At 41.3% G+C, this 23,933-nt stretch overlaps 2 protein-coding genes across 20 annotated transcripts in view; one reads left to right on the top strand and one right to left on the bottom strand.

Moving 5' to 3' along the window:
- The window catches only part of NRDC (nardilysin convertase), a 98,838-nt gene extending 88,885 nt beyond the window's left edge, over positions 1-9,953 (top strand). For all 4 annotated transcript variants that reach the window (XM_050802660.1, XM_050802663.1, XM_050802662.1 and 1 more), the window contains 10 exons: positions 893-1,055; positions 4,434-4,465; positions 4,677-4,815; positions 6,846-6,893; positions 7,143-7,195; positions 7,561-7,644; positions 8,192-8,282; positions 8,533-8,649; positions 9,503-9,592; positions 9,716-9,953. In XM_050802660.1, coding sequence (XP_050658617.1) covers positions 893-1,055; positions 4,434-4,465; positions 4,677-4,815; positions 6,846-6,893; positions 7,143-7,195; positions 7,561-7,644; positions 8,192-8,282; positions 8,533-8,649; positions 9,503-9,592; positions 9,716-9,913 — 1,015 coding nt within the window. In that variant the 3' untranslated portion in view covers positions 9,914-9,953. The remainder of the gene's footprint in view (positions 1-892; positions 1,056-4,433; positions 4,466-4,676; positions 4,816-6,845; positions 6,894-7,142; positions 7,196-7,560; positions 7,645-8,191; positions 8,283-8,532; positions 8,650-9,502; positions 9,593-9,715) is intronic.
- A 782-nt stretch (positions 9,954-10,735) lies between these two features.
- The window catches only part of OSBPL9 (oxysterol binding protein like 9), a 166,060-nt gene continuing 152,862 nt past the window's right edge, over positions 10,736-23,933 (bottom strand). For all 16 annotated transcript variants that reach the window (XM_050802915.1, XM_050802924.1, XM_050802887.1 and 13 more), the window contains 10 exons: positions 22,239-22,324; positions 17,782-17,953; positions 16,487-16,571; positions 15,105-15,215; positions 14,777-14,840; positions 14,523-14,663; positions 13,212-13,290; positions 12,484-12,575; positions 11,625-11,760; positions 10,736-11,396 (listed from right to left, as the gene is read on the bottom strand). In XM_050802915.1, the coding sequence (XP_050658872.1) occupies positions 11,322-11,396; positions 11,625-11,760; positions 12,484-12,575; positions 13,212-13,290; positions 14,523-14,663; positions 14,777-14,840; positions 15,105-15,215; positions 16,487-16,571; positions 17,782-17,953; positions 22,239-22,324 (1,041 nt within the window). In that variant the 3' untranslated portion in view covers positions 10,736-11,321. The remainder of the gene's footprint in view (positions 11,397-11,624; positions 11,761-12,483; positions 12,576-13,211; positions 13,291-14,522; positions 14,664-14,776; positions 14,841-15,104; positions 15,216-16,486; positions 16,572-17,781; positions 17,954-22,238; positions 22,325-23,933) is intronic.

The raw sequence follows: 23,933 nt of genomic DNA, 5'->3' as shown, positions 1-23,933 counted from the left end.
TAAATGACGAGTTGATGGGTGCAGCAAAACTAACATGGCACATGTATACCTATGTAACAAACATCACGTTGTGCACATGTACCCTAGAATTTAAAGTATAATAATAAAAAAAAGGAGAGTTATCTGCAACCATTGATATGATAATGAATAGCCCTGCCAATAACTCATGAATACTACTTGATTTATTTATAAAAATACATTAAACACAACCTTCTATTTTATTAAAATTCAACTCCTGAAATTTACTTTATAAAAGATAGAATAATAATAAACCTGTTTGTTGAATATTCTAGATCTAAGAAATTTTATATAAATTCATTAATTCTATCCAAAATGGTTACCTCTCATGAATTACTTCCCTTATTTTACAAATGAAGAAATTGAGTCATACATGTTAGTAGATTTGTCAAATTCAAACAGCTTATTTGGGGTGGGGTTGTGGAGACGGGGGATGAAGCTAATCTGATTCTGGGCCAGAGCCATTACCTATATTATATTGTCACTGCAGTAATATCCCAAATGATGGCCTCTAGTGATTAATAAAATGTTAGTGAGATTTCAAACCAAAATAGTAATAATTTTAAATCAGTGTACAACTAAGTAAACTTGACTCATCTGGCAGCTTTACTTTTATGTGAAATATTTTACCCTGCAACTGAGACAGGTAAGTGCATTTTTGTACTGCTAAGTAAATTTGTTTAAAAGTTTGTGTATGTGATTTTCAGTACTTTTTTGGGGATTCTGATACTGTTTTCCCATTTTATATTGTGATAAAAATGCTCTCTCTTTAGAAACACATCCTTTATAGAAACTTGACCAAATATTTCTTTATTCTGAAGATTCATTTCTAATAACAAAACTTTGAGTATTTTTTTTTCTGCCCTCTGTACAGAGATGTGCGGCTTTTAATCCTGGAATATGCCCGTTGGTCTATGATTGACAAGTACCAGGCTTTGATGGATGGCCTTTCCCTTGAGTCTCTGCTGAGCTTCGTCAAAGAATTCAAATCCCAGCTCTTTGTGGAGGGCCTGGTACAAGGAAATGTCACAAGCACAGTGAGTGTGAGGCTCTGTAGGCCAGGTCTGAATGCAGTTGTGAACTCTGGAGTTGCACTAGTTCTTGCCTAAAGGGGAAACTGTAGTTTTGGCAGGCCAGCATTATCATATTCTGTTTAGGAGGGAACCTGACCCCTCTGATGCTGGGCAGCTTTCTTCTTAAGACTGCTGGGCTGGGAATGGTGGCTCACGCCTGTAATTTCAGCATTTTGGGAGGCCAAGGCAGGAGCATTACTTAATGTCAGGATTTTGACACCAGTCCAGGCAACATAGTGAAGTCTCATCCCTACAAAAAATGAAAAATTAGCCAGGCATGGTGGCACATGCCTGTAGTTTCCCCTACTTGGGAGGCTGAGGTGGAAGGATCATTTGAGCCCAGGAGTTTGGGGCTACAGCACGCTATGATTGCACCACGGTATTCCAGCCTGAGCAACAGAGTAAGACCCTGTCTCAAAAGAAAAGAAAGAAAGAGAGAGAGAGAGAGAGAGAAAAATAGATTGCTGGTAATAGACTGAGTGAAATGAGTTCGGCATGTCTATACTGTTAGTTACCTTTGTTGAAGATTGTGGAAACCATAAACAGTTTAGTACAGAGGCTAAAATGGGAGGAAGGAAATGGTGAGGGATATGTGTCCATACGTACACACATACATACATACATAGCCAGAACAAGTACGTCAAGCCTGTTTGTGAAGCTAAGGTGCTAGGGCTTTATTCTGTAGCAATGGAGAACCATTGAAGGATTTAAGAAGATTTGTGGTTAAGAAATATCCAGAGAGACAAGTTATGAAGCTGTTTTAAAGTACAGATATGATTTCACTCATGTGAGTTATCTAAAGTAGTCAAACTCATAGAAGCAGAGAATATAATGGTGGTTTCCAGTGGTTGGTGGTTGGGGAGAAGAGGGAGGAGGCGAGTTATTTTATGGGTACAGAATTTTGGTTTTGCAAGATGAAAACGTTCTGAAAATCTGATCTACTGCACAACAGTGTGAATATAGTTAACATTATTGAACTGTACTCCCCCCAACACCTTTTTTCTTTTTTGAGACAGAGTCTCGCTCTGTTGCCCAGGCTGGAGTGCAGTGGTGCCATCTCAGCTGACTGTAACCTCCGCCTCCCAGGTTCACACCATTCTCCTGCCTCAGCCTCCCAAGTAGCTGGGACTACAGGCATCTGCCACCACACCCAGCTAATTTTTTGTATTTTTAGCAGAGACAGGGTTTCACCGTGTTAGCCAGGATGGTCTCGATCTCCTGACCTCGTGATCCGCCCGCCTCAGCCTCCCAAAGTGCTGGGATTACAGGCGTGAGCCACCATGCCTGGCCCTGAACTGTACATTTTTAAAAATGGTTGAGATTGGCCGGGCGCGGTGGCTCACACCTGTAATCCCAGCACTTTGGGAGGCCGAGGTGGGAGGACCACGAGGTCAAGAGATTGAGACCAGCCTGGCCAACATGGTGAAACCCCGTCTCTACTAAAAATACAAAAATTAGCTGGGCTTGGTGGCACGTGCCTGTAGTTCCAGCCACTCGGGAACCTGAGGCAGGAGAATCACTTGAACCCGGGAGGCGGAGGTTGTACTAAGCCGAGATTGCGCCACTGCACTCCAGCCTGGGCGACAGAATGAGACTCCTTGTCTTTAAAAAAAAAAAAAAATTGAGATGATAAACTTTGTGTTATTTTATCACAATAAAAAGTTGGAGTAAAGGCTCTGTGAGGTCGCCCATGCCTATAATCCCAGCGCTTTGAGAGTCTGAGGCAGGCGGATTGCTTGAGGACAGGAGATCGAGACCAACCCGGCCAACATGGTGAAAACCCATGTCTACTAAAAATGCAAAAGTTAGCCAGGTGTGGTGGTGGTCGTCTGTAATCCCAGCTTCTTGGGAGGCTGAGGCAGAAGAATCACTTCAGCCTGGAAGGCAGAGGTTGCAGTGAGCTGAGATCATGCCACTGTACTCCAGCCTGGGTGACAGAGCAAGACTCCATCTCAAAAAAAGAGTTTGAGTGAAAAATGTTGAAGCCTGATGTTAGGCCAAATAAATGAAAAAGAATTGCTTAAGGCTGGGCATGGTGGCTTATGCTTGTCGTCCCAGTACTTTGGGAAGCTGAGGTGGCAGAATCGCTTGAGCTCAGTAGTTTGAGACCAGCCTGGGCAACATAGTGAGACACCACTTCCACAAAAAATAAAAAGAATTAGCAGGGTGTGGCAATGCGCACCTGTAATCTCAGCTACTTGGGAGGCTGAGGTGGGAGGATTGCTTGAGACCAGGAAATGGAGGCTACAGTGAGCTGAGATCATGCCACTGTACTCCAGCCTGGGCAACAAAGCAAGACCCTGTTTTTTTTTTTTTTTTTTTTTTTTAAAGAAGTGCTTAAGAACTAGAAGATGACGGAGATTCACTCAGTGGGGTTGAGAGAGAAGGGAGTCTAGATGCCCAAATTTCTTTCTTGAAGCAGTGGGTTGGTGGAGAAGGAACAGTAATAAGAGTGGGAGCATATGAGGAGTTAGTTCTGATGCATATTGAGTTGGAAATGTCTGTGGGGCCTTGTACCTAAGGCTTTTTCCTCAGTCAGATGCTTGTTCAAGATTCTCTCCCTAAACTGTTTGGCTATTAACCATCCTCCTCCATGGCTTCCCAGTTTCTCAGGGCTGGCCCTTTGATTGGAATATATAAATGGTCACTCTTGAAATTGTGGCTGCTATCCTCCCCTTTCTATCTTCATTCTTCAACCCCAAAACCAGCCTTAGTTTCTGTCTTGGCCACCAAAAGAATTTTAAGTCTCAGTTCACAAAGGGAAGAGAAGAAATAGCTGCCTGTTTTTCCGAGCACCGTTGGAGTACCAGGCAAGGGCTTTTGGCACAGAGTCCTTAGTACCATGAATTTCCCCCAGTGGAAATCACTTTAGAGAAGAGCTCGTCCCTCCACTTATTCCTTATTTTATAGATAAGAAAACAGACTTCTTAAGAGGGGAAGAAGATATATTCACTCAGTATTAAATGTTACTTTCTTTGCTTTATCCAGGTTCTATGTCAATGGGCCCAGGATTCTGAAACATAGTCCATGTTGTCATAAAGGCCACAGCCTAGTTGGGTAAACTAACACTGAACAATTAAGTTTGATCCAGTTGGGAATCTGTATATGGGTGAACAGATTGCCAAGAGAGCCAGAACAGTTAAGAGCCACTTAGTGTTCCACAAACACAATAAATCTTGAATCAGTCAATGAATAACTTGTCCAGCATTTAGGTTACCAACTATATCTGCTTTCCTAAAGCTGTGCAGGGCTCCCCAAGCAATTGGAACATTGATATTAGTTGATTCTGGGTGAAATGAATGTCTAGAGAGCTTAATGTAGTTATTCTCTTTTGCGTCTTAGGAATCTATGGATTTCCTGAAATATGTTGTTGAGTAAGTATTTGAATTTTCTCTTTGGGGTTATGTGTTCTTACCAGCGAGAGGGCATGGAGCCACAACTCAGTTAATTGTTACTAAACACCCAACTGAAACACTACTTGTGGTAGATTTTTTGAGGCTGGTGTACAAAGCAATTGAAAAGTCAGAAGGCCTAGTTTCTTACAGTTTTTGGGTGCCTCAGTGACCCATACTGATTCTCTTGCAGCAAACTAAACTTCAAGCCTCTGAAGCAGGAGATGCCTGTGCAGTTCCAGGTGGTAGAGCTTCCCAGTGGCCACCATCTATGCAAAGTGAAAGCTCTGAACAAGGGTGATGCCAACTCTGAAGTCACTGTGTACTACCAGGTCAGTTGGGGGTACTGAAGACTGGTGGGAGGCCCAGTACCTGGGGATAAGTGACCCAGTGACCTTCAAGGCCCTTTATAGTTACTTCTGTAGTTTTATGCTTGGGACCATTTGTCCTCTTGAAGCAACTACATTTAAAAATTGCTCCTGTTGGTAAAATGGGTCCTTTTGCAATCACAGTGAGGTATTGCTTCATTCATCACCTAAGTACTAATCTAGAGGACCAGAAACCGAGGTGTGGATGGAAATCCCTACGTGTGCCCCTAGTAGAACTCCAAGGAGCAGAAGGACATTTGTTAAGGGGCAGTTTTGAAAAGGAGACAGAAGTAAACATAGCCAAACAATTAAGACACAGCAAACAGAATGGCTACTGGAGTCATAAATGTTTAAAGCACCTGAGAGGAAGGATTTATCACCTCTGTTTTAGGGTGACGGCTCCATGATCCAGAGCCCCTTACTTCTTGAGGTCATACCAGCTGGGTCTCAAATTTATTCCTTTTGTCTTCAGATTCTGTGTTCTTTCCACACCATTCTATTGGGGTGGATGGTGCTTAACGTAAGGAAGCACTTGGCAATAATCACAGTTAGGCTATAGCCTGCTTTAACCTTGGTCCCACTCGCTTCTAGAACTATGGGGATCTTCCTTAAACCTTGCCTGTCTAGTCTGATTACTGACTTCCCAAATTCTGGAGCTCCTGTAGCTGCTGCTGTTACCTTGGGTTCCCTGCATCGGGAATTCACTTCTTTGTTAGGTCTTGAAGATCCCTGACTGGGCTTTGGGTGGGATGGCCTGATTATCATTTCTTTGTCTTGTATCTCTGGCCCTGGGCCTCAGCCTTATTCTGACATTATCCTGGTCTGGTTGTCAGGAGCAAATTCACTTGCCCAGTGTCATGATCATCTCGTTATTGAAGTTGTGTTTTGTCCTAGTCTTCTTAATGAGTAGTTTGATTTAGGAACAACAGCAATTTTGGAGCTAGGTTGGTAACATTTTTGTCCTTCCGTAGAGGCCCTGCTTCTCTCTGGAGCCTCTGTGGTTGTAGCATTCCAACCTGCAGCCTTTTCTAGGTTATGACTACCAGGTCCCAAACTCCACAAATGGTACGGCCTAGCCCTTCTTAACCTAGTCTACATTTTCAGTGCCTGTGACTGCCTACAACCCCAGGACAGGAGTACTCATTTTCGGCAGGATTTCACATTGTAAGACTATGTTTATAGAAATGCTTTCCATCAGTCACCTCTTAGCACTAGCTTCTAATACAGACTGTTTCCTTTTGGAAACCATATCCTTTCTCAGAGAGCATTGGTTTTGTTGTGGTCTGTTTAGAGGGAAACAGAAAATCTCAATGCTGACTAATCAGGTCTTGCAAGGGCACATAGGCATTAGCTTCTTCCTCTGGTGAGTGGGAAGCAAATGAGTCTGTGTGAGAGGAACCTGCAAGATCCTGACTCTGGGATGCACTAGCAACATCCTTGTTTATTGGCCTCCTGTTCTTTCTTTCTGAATGCATTATTTTGCCAGTCTTGGGCAGCTAGCATGTGGTCCCAAAGCATGGCTTCTTCCTCTGAAATATTTTTCTTATCAACTGATTTTGGTCCGTGTGTGTGGCACCAATTCTTGTGTGTGGCACTATTCATTTTCTTTCCTCCTGAGGAATAGATCCAGATACATTTCAGGATTCCCCAGACATTTCCTGCTGTCTTCCTTAGGGCTTTGAGTTGCAAGTACTTAATTTTAGAATGTGTCCTCTGACAGGATCCGGCAGGTCAGGGATTATTAATCGCACTTTTGTTTGCACCTGCAATTCTATGCTAGTGCCGGGAGTACAAATGGTCAAGCTTGACTCCTGTCGTCATAGACCTTCAGTCTGCTGGGAAGGCAGATATGTAAACAACATCGAAGTATGATTAACTCTCTTGGGGGAGAGCATTGGTGGTGATACCTAAGTGGTTGCCTAGAATAGCTGGATTATTTAAAAGCCCTATAAACCATTGGATATTCAGTTGACCTGACAACCGTCTCTTCTCAGTCAGGTACCAGGAGTCTGAGAGAATACACTCTCATGGAGCTGCTTGTGGTAAGTGCACAGAGACACTGAGGTTTCCAGCAGCCCCCGGCCCACTTTTCTGCCTGGGATAGGGACATGGGGAGGTCAGAGACCTGTGATTTGAAGGTGAGATGGTCATCTACTGTTCTCACCCAGTATAAGCATGGACAGGCACTAAGGGAGGCTGGACTTGGGAGGTATGTGAAACACTCTGGGGAGAGAAATGGAGGTTTCTCTGCTGGGAGGAGTTGGGCTGATGGGCAGTATGTTGAATTACAGATGCACATGGAAGAACCTTGTTTTGACTTCCTTCGAACCAAGCAGACCCTTGGGTAAGTCTGCTGCAAGGCCACTGAGCTCAAATAAGGGCCTAGGGCTAATTGCAGGCTGAAGTTCATCAAATATCCTTACTGAGCAGCCTGTTAGAGCTTCCTTCCATCTCACAGGGTGATACTTACTCATCCAAACTTTTGGAATTTGTACCTTGGACCATAATCAGGTTTTCCATGGGTCAAGTTTCAAGATAAGAAAAAAGGCTAGTGTGTGGTCCCCAATTCAGGAGAGGTATGGACACCTTAACATTTTTGGGTCGTTCCAGTAAGGATGGGCAGAAACTTTTCCCACTCCTATCTAGTGCCTCCAAGGCCAAGGCCCAGATGATCACCTGAGCTCATATAACTTTTCTCTCTGGCTGTAGGTACCATGTCTACCCTACCTGTAGGAACACATCCGGGATTCTAGGATTTTCTGTCACTGTGGGGACTCAGGCAACCAAATACAAGTGAGTGAATAGATGAGTGTAACCTCCTATTATGGGCATGGAGAGTAGGGGCTACATGTGCTTCCTTAAACCTTAGGCACCCCTGACCAAGTAGGTTTGCTCTGTTTAGTCAGTGGAAGCTGGGAAGATGGGGGTTGTTATAGATGACCTGTTCCAGGACTGATCAGTAGTTCCAGTGGCCCTATAGGATTTGATTCAAGTCCTGTGGTCATTGTGTGGGGCTTGCCAGTTTCTTCTCTTCAGGCAGACCTAAGGACAAGAAGGGAAAGGATGCCTGATCTGACAGGCATGCTGTTAGTTTTCAGATTTGGAATGGTCAAACATGGTTGTGACTGCTTCATTATGAGGATACCTGGAAACTGGGCTGGAGGTGGGGTGAGGGGGAGGGTCCTGTTCTCTTTCTTTCCTCAACTTCAGGTGGAATACTGAGGCCTGGGAAAACACTTTAGCCTTTTTTCCTGGAAATGTGTCTTAGTCTTAATTCTTTCTTTTACCTTCTGCCTGAGATCAGGTTTCTGATGACTTAATTGAAGATGTTTTGTTTCAGTTCTGAAGTTGTTGATAAGAAGATAGAAGAGTTTCTTTCTAGCTTCGAGGAGAAGATCGAGAATCTCACTGAAGAGGCATTCAACACCCAGGTGACTATGCCAGCCTGGTCTTTTGGCCTTTGGCCCACACAGGTTCCCAGATACAAGTCTTAACAGGGCTTCGCTGGCCAGTTTTTGAGCTTTGCAGCTCCACCTTCCTCTTACCATAGTGTCCCCCTAGCTTCATCCGTCCGTCTCATACTGGCATGTCCATCACAAGCCAGGCTGGACAGGGCCCGGTGTGTTCTGGGGGAAGTGGTATGTGGCCCCCCCTGAGCATCTTTCTTTTTGGTGGGAACAGGTCACAGCTCTCATCAAGCTGAAGGAGTGTGAGGATACCCACCTTGGGGAGGAGGTGGATAGGAACTGGAATGAAGTGGTGACACAGCAGTACCTCTTTGACCGCCTTGCCCACGAGGTAACATGGTTTTCAGAGTAAGACAGCTCAAACTGGTGAAGGTTCCTGATTCTACAGGAATCACAGGTTCATGCACACCAGCATTGTGTGGAAGGAAACTCGAAACACTAGTCCTGGCCTGATTACTCGCTCACTTCTTGAGTTTTCAGACTGGCCTCTAGCACCTTAGTTGGCCACGTGAGCTGGGTGCTAATCCTTACCACACCACCACCAATTTCAATCAGAGCAGCTCTATTTTTATGCTATATATTGAGGTTTACAAGATTTTGTGGAGAAAATAGTTTTGCCATTTAAAGAAAACTGAGGACTCTTTGTCTTTATGGAGTTCATTATTCCAGGTGCCGGTCTTTTGACAACTTCTATTCCAAAGTAGTAAAACCTGTGAAAAACAGATCTGGATCCTGTACCTCAGTGTGACTTTGGTTAATATGTAGCCCCTATATGGTGAATTACCATAGGACATCATTGCTCTGTGATGGAAAGAGGCTTCATCTTAACGCAGTCTAGTTTTCTTAATAGAAGCAAGGTAGATTTCCTCAAGCCATGGTATGCAGCTACCATGTAACTGGGAGGTGACACTAAGGAGATGTGGGTGTTGGGCTCAGTGTCTGATATTTAGCTGTAATTAGAGCATCTGCTAACCTCTCTTGCCATTGTAGATGATTGGTATAAAATGTGAAGGTATGCGAGAGCTTCATCATTGTTTTGGTCTGGAAGATTAGGGGTGACCTGAGAATAGGAAGAATAAAATGTCTTCAGATGCTAAGCAGGTCCAGGGACATCTGCCTGGGGGTTAGGTTTAAGAGCTAACTTTCTTCTTAAATTTCTTTCCTATCTTCCCTTCCCTTGTCAGATTGAAGCACTTAAGTCATTCTCAAAATCAGACCTGGTCAACTGGTTCAAGGCTCATAGAGGGCCAGGAAGTAAAATGCTCAGCGTTCATGTGAGTATGGTTAACTCCATCCATTCTAGGGTTGTCGTTTACTGAGTTTGGGTGGTTATCAGAAATCTTAAACCCCTAAATCTGGTCAGCAGAATTTTCACTTTTGTCTTTGACCTCTTTCAGGTTGTTGGATATGGGAAGTATGAACTGGAAGAGGATAGTACCTCTTCTGGTGAGGATTCAAATTCTTCTTGTGAAGTGATGCAGCTAACCTACCTGCCAACCTCTCCTCTGCTGGCAGATTGTATCATCCCCATTACTGATATCAGGGCTTTCACATCAACACTCAACCTTCTCCCCTACCATAAAATAGTCAAATAAACTGCAGTCGCGTTGGCCTGAAGCAATGTGTATTTTAAAATGTGTTTGTATTTTATGGAGTTATACTACTGCCTTAGGGCTTCCACTGAAGTTTTGCACTGGCATCATAGCATTTGATTTACTTTTTATCCTTTCTTTGTTGAGACTAATAAACCCAGGGTTACTGTAGGAGCTGGCAAAAGAAGATTAGCAGAGTGGGCCAAATGAGACCAGAAAGCTTGCAGCAGCACTTTGAGAAGCCCTGGCCTGTGTCCTCTCAGACTGAGAATCCACTTCTTGAAAGGCCTTATGTAACCAGTATATTGAATAACTAAATGCTAGGTATTAGTGTTAGTACCTAAATGCTAGGTACTAACTCCTGTGTGGTTTTTTTTTTTTGATGTATTTTTAAATAAAGATAGTTCTGTATTTCCCTTCAGAATGAGCCATTTGCTGCTGTGGCATTCATTTTTATCATATCTATGTTGGTTCACTGTGGGGTGGGGATCTATAAATACATACTCTTCCCAAACCCTCTAAAGCAATAAAACATTTTTGGATAAAATGTTGGCAGGCAGCCCTACATGTGCAATATGAGTTAAGATTCTGGGGAATCGCCTGGCAGGGCTAAAGACAGAACATAGAGTCTGAGAGGAAAAGAATGGATCCTCCATTTTTCAAGTCTCTTTCTGAAAAGCTAGCTCTTGTATTCAAGGTTGCTGAATAATTGGCTTCCAAGTTTAACCATAAAAGATAATAAAAGATGCACATTTTTTAAAAAAGGTTGGAAAAATTACTTTATGAAGCCTTAAGAAGCACTAAGAATAATTAATTAAACTGTAATCCAGGATTAGATACAATTTAATAATAGTTCAGTTCCAAAATAAAAGTTATTTTAAGTAAGACCATGAAATTTCCTAACACTTGATTTTAATGCATTGCACTAATTTTCTAAAACAACTCAGAGGAACCCATATTTACAGTAGGCAGAATATTTATGAAAAAATCTGGCATCAGGTATATTTTATATATATGTATGTGTGTGTATGTGTATGTGTATGTGTGTGTATCCCGAGATTATATGAACTAAGAAACAGGTTGTATATCTTAACAGCAGAACTAGAGTGCAGTTTCAGACTTGGATTTATAAATGCTTTCAACGTGTGGTGTTTGGAAAAGGAGAAGACATCATCTGGTTTTCAAAACCTGAAGTTTTTCTCAGGACTGAAATCAAAATCGTAACTGCCACAGAGGGAAAAGGGAAGCTTTTCCCCTTAATTGTTCATTTGCGTCAGAAAGTCCAGTATCCCTGAGATAGGAACCACTGTAATTAGAAGGGAGTGAACAGGTTTCTCCCAAAGGAAGATTGTTTGTTGCTGAATTATGCCTACTGCCCTGATCATCAGGTATAAACTTTGCATCTTCCAACCTAATGCTTGGCAGCACCAAGACGTTTCAGTAATGGTTCATCATAAACCCAGCATTCTCCATCTTCATGAAATAACTGTAAGAGAAAGGGGAAGAATCTAATTACATATTTGCTTTGTACTTCTATAATATACTTATTATTTCATGTCTTCTCCCCACCCTGACATTAGACTGAAATGAGTTTCAAGTAGGGACCAGGGATCATCTTGTTTATATAAACAGTGTTTGGCACATCACTTCTTCAACATTCACTGAAATAAATTAGGAGGAATAGCACTTAGGAGGGTGGGGCAGGCAAGATTACCCTTGTCTCCCACTGAATCTCCTTCTCCTTCCTTTCTCGGGCTTCTGCTCTTTGTCTTTCTTCAAGCCTGTGCTTTGCTTCAGTTGCTGCATCAATGTCTCTGATTTTTAAGTTGAAAGTGACATCCTTCCAAAGGCTAAAACAAAAAGAGGAGCTGGCAATGTTGAGAATGAAAGCCTGCAGCCATCCTGAATGTAGTATAAGACAATTCAAATGGCTTTAAGTGCTGTAGGTCACAGACTAAATCTCCTTATGCTGGCACCAGGGCACTGGAGTAAGGAACAGAGATATGGGCTCAGAAGACTCCACTGCTAGTTATCAAAGAAGGAAATAAGGGCTGCCTGATAATATGATAAGGTCAACAGAAGAAAAAGAATAGTGGAAGCTGAGACCTGGGATTCTACTTCTGGCTCAATGTTTAACTTACTGTGTAACTCTGGGTCAATCAGTTTACCTCTGTAGGGCTTGAGTGTCCCTTAATATAAACTGACAGTTAAGAGGAACTGAGAAGTTCCATTTCAGAAAAACTCCCTTGGATTTAACAATGTGATGGCGAAAACAGTATGAATGGAGAGAATAAGGGTCAAGAGGTAAATTACAGAGGCTTAAGGTAGTTAAGATGTGGCTTCCTCTCAAGGCCTTTATTCCCATTTCAGGAAAGAAGGTAAAGAGAAGTTAGCTAACTGAGCCATCCATGGTCACAAAGGTAGTAAGTGGTAGTTCTGACATACGAACCCAGGCATTCAAACTTGGTCTACACTATTACGCTCTGCCCTACTGTCTCTCAAACCCAGGCCTGTGCCTACGCCTAGGCAAAGTTTAAGCACTGCAGCAATAGTTACACTTAATGTCTGCTTACCTGCGGGATTCATACTCATTCTGATCTTCCAACTTCCTCACTTTCTTCTTGATTATAGGCAACTTCTTGGTATCTACAAAGACTGTATTTTCCTAGAAAACAATAAAGGTAGATGGGAACTAGACCCATAAACCCCTAACCTAATGTTAGGCGCACTGTAGTGCTTTTGACATTTCAAATTCTCTAGGTCCGAAATGCAGTTCACTGGCTCCTCCTGTTGATTTCATACCATCTTTCCTCTTTATTTAAGAACACTGCGTGGGTAGTAGTACAGACTGCAAGTTCCTTGAAGGAAAGGACTATCTTAACTCATTTTGCTATCTCTGGTGCCAGGCAGTCAGTAAATTTTATTATACAAAATCTTAAGTTGTGTATGAAAATCACAGATTAGTGCTTCATTTTATAAATATACCCCACATACTTAACATTTGCTGGGTTCTTACTATGTGCCAGGCATTGTTTCACATATATTATTCTCAAGTGATTTGAGAGCAGAGAGAAAAGTAAAAATGATTATAATTACCTCTTCTGCTGGGAGAAGGTGAGGGAAGGAAAGAAAAAGCTTGCCCTGAAGAGATGACATACATTGGAGCTGTCCTAAAGTCCCAGCTCTAATGTACTGTAGAAGGAAGAGCATTATGAAGGAAGTGCTAATGAAGGAAGCCAGAATAAGGGATAAAGTACAATCTAATGTAGCCTAAAACAAGTGGCAAAATAGAGGATCTTACCCCTGTTGCATATTTTGCATACATCACACCATTCCATTCCCCTTCAATTGAGCAAAAAGACTTCTTGTCATTTGGAGAACTGAAGAGAAAAGGAAATACTTGTGTTAGTCTCAAGTTGAAAAGTATTCTACCAAAGAATCTGCTCAGTGTGGCCCAACTACGGAGTAGAGCACAGAAGAGCAACCGTGAAGTTTTTGACGAAAGCATCTTAACAGAACTGGACTCCCCAGGGCTAACTATAAGAATGAGGGCCTTCAGCAAGATGCTTATGAACTTGAGCTCCCAAGAACAGTGGGTTTGGGCAAGAACGTCCTATTCTGGGTGCAAGGACTATAACAGACTTGGCAAATTCCCTATCCTCAACCTGTCCACAGCCTAGTGGAGACACATATCACCACTGAGATTCTACGTGGTAAGTGCTGTGGTGAGCTTACATGGGCACTGGGGGTCAGGGAAGGCTTTGCTTAAGAATATAATGCTGGACACCAGGCTTTCATCCTCAGGTTGAAAAGGACCTCTGTGCCAAATGGTGTGAGTATTTTCCCTGAGCAAGGATCCATTCTGCAAAAGCCGTAACAGACCTCTACTTGGACACACAAGTATGGAATGTGAGAAGATAAGCAACACAGCAAAGGCCTGGTTAGGAAGGGCAAGGCATAAACAAGATTGAAAGAGGCCAGAAAAGGGGGAAATGAACAGGGCAGAGGGAGGAGAGCTGCTATCAGTGCCTGAAACTTTCTTTCCCACTGTCCCCTTCCCCCCAATTAAGGGTTCCAGAGTCAGAGAAAGTCATGGTGCCCTCACTGTAGACCTTCCACTGACTGGCACAGCCATCCCCATCTGACCCGAGAGTATCAAATGGAAGCAAGCCAGATGCCTGCAAAATGTGATGGTTACTATTTTTCCCCAGCAAAGGCACAGAAAAAGGGGTAGCTGTAAGGACTTGGAGGCAGTGCTGCGGGGGTCACAAAGTCTGCTGTAAGGACCAGCTCATCGTTCAATCTGGCAAGAATAAATTAGCGATCCATAATCTGGTTTAGCTAGGCAACCTAGGAAGGCCTCTCTTGGTTCAACATTGCAAGTCAGGTTCTTAGGAAGGAAACCTATCAATGACCTTTGACTGCTCTGAATATATGTTTTAGGTCTTCTTCTGATACCAGATTTTAACAAAAGACATGACACACAAAATGTGAAACAGGCTTACAAAGACAGAACCATTCTTTCACACTCCTAATCCAGAAGCTAGAGTTCAAGACAAAAGGCAATTATTTCAGAAAAGCATAAGAGCTCTAAGGCAGAAAAAATACCTACAAAATCTCAGCAGTAATTCTGTGCTTCTTGCCCCCATAGAAGGGTTTAGTGTGGAAGATGATATTTGCACTATAGCCTGTTTTGGAACAATTAATATTGCATTCTCCTCCTAATTCCACCCAGGGCACTGTGAGGATAGACCTGCAAAATCAAAATTTTTAGGTAAGGTTGACAGTTAAGAGGAAGAGGGGGAAGGGGCATGTTTCAGGGAACAGCAGAGTCTACTGCTGATGACAGGAAATGAGCACACTTGCCTTCCATAGCCATTGGGGAATGTGAGAATGTAATGTTCATCGTAGTCTAGACATGAGACACAGCCTGTGGAGAGAAGGGACAGAATCTCTGATGAGTAGTGCCAAGTGGCCACAAGGCTTTCTTGTCGAGTTGATGGATACTCCATTCAATTTAGGGATAACCTATCTAGCTCCCCACCCTTGCTCTCACCCCCAATACCAATGCTTACTTGCTAACAATGACATCTAGTCTAGCCATTTTCTTTTACTAGACAAGTGTCCATCACACATTAGAATGACATAAAATTCTCCTATAACACTGTAGTCCACCCAGTGCCAACACACTTACCCTGCCCTATGTTGTGCACCCCAATTGACATCCCAAGGAACTTTGATTTGGTCCAGATATGAGCATTGAATTGTATCTTCTTGTTAAAACACTCAGCATAAAAGGCTGAAACTGAATAGAAATTTTCAGTTAGTACATTATATACCTACAGCCACCTCTCCAAAATTACATAACCTAGGGAAATAACTGGCTTCATGGGGAAATCCTTTACCCTTCAAACAGCCTCCAATTAGGCCAGGAGGTACCTACCTGCCTTTTATACCCTTTTCCCCAATGCAAGCATTCATTCAGAGACATGTGGACAGGGTCATCCCTGAAATGATGCTGTGGCCAACCCAGGAAGCCTAAAACCAAAAGGGCTATCTGTTCTGGTCTGCAAGTATGCCCAGGCTCCAGCCCCAACCTAGGCCCATCCAGTGTTTCCAGTTTTAATACTGCACTAAACAAACAAGATGTTGAGGGTATGTACAGTTGACCCTCCATATCCATGAGTTTTGTACCCACAGATTCAGCCAACTGTGAGTCTAAAATATACAGAGGCTGTGCTCAGTGGCTAATGCCTGCAATCCCAGTACTTTGGGAGGCCAAGACGGGAGGATCACTTGAAGCCAGGAATTTGAGACCAGCCTGAGCAACAGAGTGATACATTGACTCTAAAAAATAAAAATAAAAAAATTAGTTGGGTGTGGTGGCACACGTCCATAGTTCCAGCTAATTGGGAGGCTGAGGTGGGAGGATCATTTGAGCCCAGGAAGCCCAGGAGGCTGCAGTGAGCTATGGTTGTGCCACTGCACTCCACCCTGGGGCACAGAGCAAGACCCTGTCTAGAAAAAATAATAAAATACAAAATAAAAATAATACAAATAAAAGAAACAGTGAAATAACTATTTACGTAGCATTTACACTGTATTAGGCATTACAAGTAATCTAGAGATGACCCAAGTATACAGGAGGGTGTGCATAGGTTGTATGAATATAAAAGACACCATTTTATGTAAGACACTTGAGCATCCTCGGTTTTGGTATCTGCAGTATGCCAGGAATACACTGTGTAGAAACTACGTATCACTTATATAAAGTGTCTCACAGTTGCTGAAGTCTCTACAGCACAAATTACTATATATAAGATGACTCTGGAAGCATTAAAAGTTGGTTTCCTAAATTCCTTCTTTTTATACATACCTAATTTGTGAAGCTCAGAGTCTGGAGCTTACAAAAGGAAAAGATATGAGGAACCAATCAACTTGAGTTTCCACTTCAGGGAATAGGAAACACACAGCTAGTCACACAACTAACAGTAACCTCAGCTATGGAGCTTTTAATGACCCTCTTTAGACAGAACAGTTGGAGAGCAGAGGTTGCAGAGGAGCTCTGTGACTTACTGGGTGGATGATGGGAAACCTGCTCAGCCACGAATGTTACACTGTTTTTGGAAACCCAGGGAACTGGTCCTTCTGAAACTAGTTCCTGCAAGCAAATATAACATAATTTTCTTTTGATGAGAAAACACAAATGACATCAGAGAATCTGATAATTGGGGTCTCTGCTCGCTCTACACACACCAAGCACCCTATATATATTTCTATTGCAGAACGTTATTCAATATTTTAATTGCTTTGTGTCAGTCTCCCTGACTAGACTAAGACATTCTTAAAGGCAAGGATCATGTGCCTCACTCAGGGCTGACAAGAGTAGGCACTTACCAATGTCTGCCAAATGAGTAAGAACAGACACATGCTTCTCTGTCTTCAGTATGGACTATATATAATGTGTCACTTGGAAAGGGAAACATATGGAGAACCATGTTTACTGACAGATTATTATGTGTCAGGTGCTGTGGGCTATGGTTTTGTTTTTTTCACTTCTAAAAGCCTTTTTACATGCATTTGAGTCTTCCTTGCTGGACATTTTCTTCAACCACTAAATTTGTTGGAGCCTCAGTTCTGGGTTACCTACTTCTGTAGCTATGCTGTCTTCCTAAATAATTTTATCCAATCCTAGAGCTTTAAAATGTCATCTAACTACACTATAATCTTTGAAAGCCCCATCTCCATCTCAGACCTCTCCCTAAACTCCACACTCTTAAATTCCAACTCCCTTCTTAGCAGCTTCACAGACCTCTAAAACTTTATATTTTATATTAGATTTTGATTTTTCCCTCCCCAAATCCAATCTTTTCCTTATCAGTAAATGACACTGCCACTGCTTAAGTCCACACACAAGGATTCATCTCTGATGTCTCCTTTCCCTTACCCCCCCCAATCCATCAATCACTTCTACCTCCACAATAAAGCTTGAATCACCATGTCTCTCTTGGAATAATGTCAAAGCCTCCACAATGGTCTCCATGCTTCTATATTTGTCCCTTCTCAACTTACTTTTCACAAAATCATTCTAATGATCTTCTCAAAACAAAAATGAGATCCTGAAAAACCATAAAATTATATTATGGCCCACAAGACCTTGCAAGATCTGATTTCTACATCCCCATCCTCATCTCATCCTACTCTTTTCCCTCCTTCTCACTACATTCAAACTATGCTGCTCTAACAACAATTTCTTCTATGGGTGGTGACCATCTTTTGATCATTGCTTTCATCATTATCATCTGCCCCTAAAAAAAATCTTGAATCAGTATACAATTAAGATAATTTAAAAATGTCAATGCAGAACTCACAGTGTTCTCTTCAGTATCATTTGGTAATGTCCAATGACACTGAAAAATCTCGCCCAAAATGGGATTGTATGGCTTTTTGGCAACTGATCCTTTCCTTCCTGCATGAAAGGCTGAGAGGTACCATTTCACAACCTGAACCATTCGATCCTTGGGATCCTTCTGGTCACTAATGCTGCAATGGAGAAAGACAAAATTTAACATCCTGCTTTTTGGTAGAAGACAAGATGATATAACAACCCCCAGCATGGTCCACCTAAGTCCGACTGAGAGGACTGAGGACCTAGGACCAGGGGTTAGTTTAAAGTTTCGTTTTAAAATTGAGGTATAATATATATATAATTAAATGCATTGGTCTTAGTGGTTTTTTTTAACTTTTTTAAAAAATTTCAACAGGTTTTTGGAGAACAGGTGGTGTGTTTGGTTACATGGATAACTTCTTTAGTGGTGATTTCTGAGATTTTGGTGCACCCATCACCCGAGCAGTACACACTATTTCCAATGTGTAGTCTTTTATCCTTCACACCCCTTCCACCCTTCCCCTTGAAACCCCAAAGTCCACTGTATCATTCTTTTTTTTTTTTTTTTTTTTTGAGATGGAGTCTCACTCTGTCGCCCAGCCTGGAGTGCAGTGGCGTGATCTCGGCTCACTGCAACCTCTGCCTCCCAGGTTCAAGCAATTCTCTGCCTCAGCTTCCCGAGTAGCTGGGATTACAGGTGCTCGCCATCAGCTTGGTTTTTCATTCCCGAGTTTCTTCACTTAGAATAATGGTTTCCAGCTCTATCTAGGTTGCTGTGAATGCCACTATTTCATTCCTTTTTATGGCTGAGTAGCATTCCATGTGTATATATGCCACATTTTCTTTATTTGCTTGTTGACTGATGGGCCTTTGGGCTAGTTCCATATTTTTGCAATTGCAAATTGTGCTGCTATAAACATGTGTGTGCAAGTGTCTTTTTCATATAATGACTTCTTTTCCTCTGAGTAGATACCCAGGAGTGGGACTGATTAATCTAATGGTGGATCTACTTTCAGTTCTTTAAGGCATCGCCATTCTATTTTCCATAATGGTTGTAGTAGTTTACATTCGCACCAGCAGTGTAAAAGTGTCCCCTTTTCACCATATCCACATCACATCTATTATTTTTTGATTTTTTGAATATGGCCATTTTTGCAGGAGTAAGATGGTATTAATAGCATTGTGGTTTTGATTTGCATTTCCCTGATAATTAGTGATGTTGAGCATTTTTTCATGTTTGTTGGCCACTTTTTTTTTTTTTTTTGAGACGGAGTCTCGCTCTGTCACCCAGGCTGGAGTGCAGTGGCGCGATCTCAGCTCATTGCAAGCTCTGCCTCCCAGGTTCACGCCATTCTTCTGCCTCAGCCTCCCCAGTAGCTGGGACTACAGGCATCCACCACCACGCCCAGCTAATTTTTTTGTATTTCTAGTAGCGACAGGGTTTCACTGTGTTAGCCAGGCTAGTCTCGATGTCCTGACCTCGTGATCTGCCCACCTCAGCCTCCCCAAGTGCTGGGATTACAGGTGTAAGCCACCACGCCCAGTCAACCATTTGTCTTATCATCATCTTCTTTTGATAATTGTCTATTCATGTCCTTAGCCCACTTTTTGATGGGACTGTTTTTATTTTTCCTTGCTGATCCATTTGAGTTCCTTGTAGATTCTGGATATTAGTCCTTTGCCAGATGCACAGTTTGCAAATATTTTCTCCTACTCTCTGGGTTGTCTGTTTACTCTGTTATTTCTTTTGCTGCACAGAAACTTTTTAATTTGACTAAGTTCCATCTATTTATCTCTGTTGCATTCACTTTTGGATTATCGGTCATGAAGTCTTTGCCTAGGCCAATGTCCAGAAGAGTTTTTCCCATGTTATCTTCCAGAATTTTTATGGTTTTAGGTCTTAGATTTAAGTCTCTGATATATGTTGAGTTGATTTTTGTATAAGGTAGGTGAGTGATGTGGATCCAATTTCATTCTTCCACATGTGGCTTGCCAGTTATCCCAGCACCATTTGTTGAGAAGGGTGTCCTTTTCCCACTTTATGTTTTTGTTTGCTTTGTCAAAGATCAATTGGCTGTATTTCGCTTTATTTCTGGGTTCTCTATTTTGTTCCATTGGTCTATGTGCCTTGGTCTTAGTGTTTTGCTTGAGGAGTTGACAAATGTATATATCTTTTAATTAATCATCAATCAAAAAACAGAATATTTCCATTAATCCGGAAAGTTTCCGTATCTCCCTTTCCAAACAATCGCCACATCTTACTTACCCCCGAGGCAAACACTGCTTCTGGTTTCTAGTATCATAGATTAAGTCCATGTAAGTGCATTGCTTAATTGTCAAATAATTGGAGATTTTCTCTATGTTATCAATTACTAATTTAATTCATAGGTGTAGAATATACACCTTGTATGATTCCAATTATTTTAAATTTATTGACTTCCCTGTATATGTTCTATCTTGATGAACATTTCACATGCACCTAGAAAAGACTATGTGTTATACAATTGTTAGGCAGTGTTTGGAAAGGCCAATTGGGTCAAGTTGATTTGATAATGCTGTTTAAATCTTCTATAGCCTTCCTGATTTTTTGGGAGGGGCAGGGAGGTGGTGAAGGCAGAGGCTACTTGCTTCATCAGACACTGAGGGATGAATTTGTGGACTTGGCTATTTCTCTTTTTAGTCAATTTTTGTTGCTGCATGTATTTTAAAGCTGTGTTATTAGGTACATATATATTTAGTAGTATTATTTATTCTTGATAAATAGATGCTTTTATCATTACAAAATATTCCTATTTGTCTCTAATAATATTTCTTGTCTTAAAAGTCTCCTTTGATACTTATACAGCTACACCAGTTTTGCTATGCTTAGTGTTTTGCATAGATATCACTGTCCATCCTTTTACTTTTAACCAGCACCTTTAAAGTTTCTCTCCTGAAAATATCATATAGATAAATCCTGCTTTTTAAATCCAGTCTGACATTAAATGGAATGTGTATTCTATTTACATTTAGTATAACTGTTGATATAGTTGGGATTAACTCTACCATCTTGATAGGTTTTCTACATGTCCCCTTTGTTCCCTGTTCTTTCTCCTTTTCTCCTTTCTTAGAATTAATGGAGTATTTGTACGATTCCGTTTAATCTATTGGCTTTTGAACTGTACTTTTTTTTTTTTTTTTTAAGACAGTGTCTTGCTCTGTCACCCAAGCTGTAATGGTGTGATTATAGCTCACTGCAGCCTCAAATTCCTGGGACTGCATGACCCTCCTTGTCTTAGCCTCCCAAGTAGCTGGAACTACAGGTGCACACCACCATGCCTGGCTTATTATTATTATTAAAAAAAATTTTCTTTGTAGGGACAGGGTTGTGCTATGTTGCCAAGGCTGGTCTCAAACTCCTAGCTTCAAGCACTCCTTCTACTTTGGCCTCTCAAAGTGCTGGGATTACAGGCATGAGCCACTGTACTTGGCTTGTAAATAGTTCTGGGGGCCTCAAAATTTAAATTCTCACACATAAAAACTACCCTTAAATCTCAAATCTATACCCAATGAACAACTGGTATGTTCCATTTTTACTTACACATGTTACTAATAAATGCTTAAATTTTACTTCTTAAATTATCTGTTAAACAGTGCCATATTTATTTAAATTTCTGCCTTTTGGGAATTGGTTATTCTTTTAAATGTTCATCAAGAAAAAAATATATATATTTATCAATGTCAGCCAATGTATCCACCCAGCAAGACACTTCAGTGATATGTATCTGGCTTCAGTAAACCACAGTCTGAGACTAAGGAATGCAGAGAAGACGAACTAACAACATTCCCTATTACAAAAAAATTTCCTGCTACCAGAGAAAGGCAATGTGAACTCACCTCCTTGTAAATCAATTTCACCTTTACATTACTTCTATCTCATACATATATGCATATATAATATTGCAAACTTTATATTTAAAATGTATAAATCATCTATAATTTGGATGCTATATTGTAAGCTCGAGGGCAGGCGCTGACTTTTCCTTTCTCCAACTCATAAGAAAGTGCATAGCAAACAACGGGTGCTTTAGAAAGGTTTGCTGAACTCAGAAAATTAAACTTCATTAAGATATAGTACAAATAATTTGACAGTGATTGCCAGTGCCTGGATTAAATACACTTATACCATTGGCCTTGTAAATATTGGCTACCTATTAATGGGCTCTTGAGAATTTTTTAAAGTGTTAAACTTGGTTGCCTAACAACATCACCACCATATAACTTAAGCAAACAGATAGGCATCCAGTGTAAACACATTATTCAATACCACAGAATACCCAGAAATGTTTGAAAGGTGACAAGGAATCAATCTATCCTGCAAAAAGAAAAAAAAAAAAAAAAAAGCAGAAAGCTGCTGTGTAACATCTGTAAAGTTGGAAACTACCATGTACAGTCAAATACCTCACAAACAGGTCCGGATGTGCAAAAAAGTCTGCATACATTTCTAAAAGAGATCTTCTTTCAAGAATAAACGTTGGAAGAACTACCTGAAAAACATACACATTTGACCCTTGAAGATCAAATTTCTCTTCAGATAAACAGATTAAAAAAAAAAAAAGAAAACAAAACAAAACACCACCTCATTCATATCATGGTAACATCCACCACATATTGCCCAGGCATGCTCCAAAAACTTATTCTCAACCTGTCAGATTCAGAAATGACCATTAAACTGCCCAGCAGATCAAAAACAGAGAAGGGGTTTTGAATGTTCAAATGTCACTTCCTCTGTGCAACTTCCTTTTTCTCCCTAAGTATAGTAACAGCAACAAACTACTCAACAAACTCACTCAGAGGAATCCTTTGATGCCTCCTATCTGCTGGACATTACATATACATTATTTTACTATTTGTATATTACATACACATTATCTCACAGTAGCCCTATGATGAAGAAATTATTAGCCCAATGATGAACAAATCATTACAGTGAAGAAATACGAAGCTCAGAGGCTGAGAGATTTTCTCATTGTCCTATTATTAATGTGGAATTCAAAACCGGATCTGAGTTTGGGGTGTGTGTGCACTTTCCTCTCTACTGCTGTTGCTCTATCATCATTAGACAAGTGTATAGGAAATATATGATGAGCACCTACAATCCAAGAATTAAGTTTTTATTCACACTTGTGCTGTCACTACTATTTACACAGTAAGACACTTTTAAATGAGCAATTAAAGGAATAAACAAAAGGAAGAAGAGAATACAGACTGGGAACCGACAAACTGGAATGTGGGAAGACATGAGAAAGATGAGGATTAACCAATAAAAAAAGAGAAGAATTTCATTAGAGAATGGGAATGGAAGAAGTTTTTGAAATGAGTATCAGATTATCAATTACTCATTACGAAGTAGAACACCCCAGAGTGAGCAAAAATTTCTTTACATTTAGTAGTAACTACATATCCACCACATTCAAGGTCCTGTGTTAAAAGCTATGGTGGAGGCTGGGCACAGTGGCTTGTGCCTATAATCCCAGCACTTTGGAAGGCTAATGTGGGTGGATCACCTGAAGTCAGGAGTCTGAGACCAGCCTGGCCAACACAGTGAAACCCCATCTCTACTAAAAATACAAAAATTAGCTGAGTGTGGTGGTGCACGACTGTAGTCCCAGCTACTTGGGAGGCTGAGGCAGGAGAATCGCTTGAACCCAGGAGGCGGAGGTTGCTGTAAGCCAAGATTGCACCACTATACTCTAGCCTTGGTGACAGAGCAAGATTCCGTCTCTAAATAAATAAATAAATAAGTAGCACTCCAGCCTGGGCAACAGAGCAAGACTTCGTCTCTAAATAAATAAATAAATGCAAGCAAGCTACGGTGGAGACAAAGGTTAAGTATGAGAGAATAACAAGAGCATTTAAACTGCAGGTGGAATGTGACTAACATCATACAAGAAATATCCTAAGCACTTTGGAAGTTCAGTTCAAGGAAAGATCATGTTCTGTTTGGGGGACCAGAATTAGGGCAGAGCTGCGAAACAATTTATTGAGGTGGCACTAGAGAATAAAGCCTAGAGAAGAGGAAGGCTGTGATAAAAGAACAAGACATGGAGACGAGAGAAGAAAAAAAAAAAAAAGACAAGGAAAGGCTAGGAAAAG

This window comes from Macaca thibetana, chromosome 1 (genome assembly GCF_024542745.1).
Source record: "Macaca thibetana thibetana isolate TM-01 chromosome 1, ASM2454274v1, whole genome shotgun sequence".
Taxonomy (NCBI): domain Eukaryota; kingdom Metazoa; phylum Chordata; class Mammalia; order Primates; family Cercopithecidae; genus Macaca; species Macaca thibetana.
Note: the sequence above shows the minus strand (reverse complement) of the source record. Positions and strands in the feature narration are given on the sequence as shown.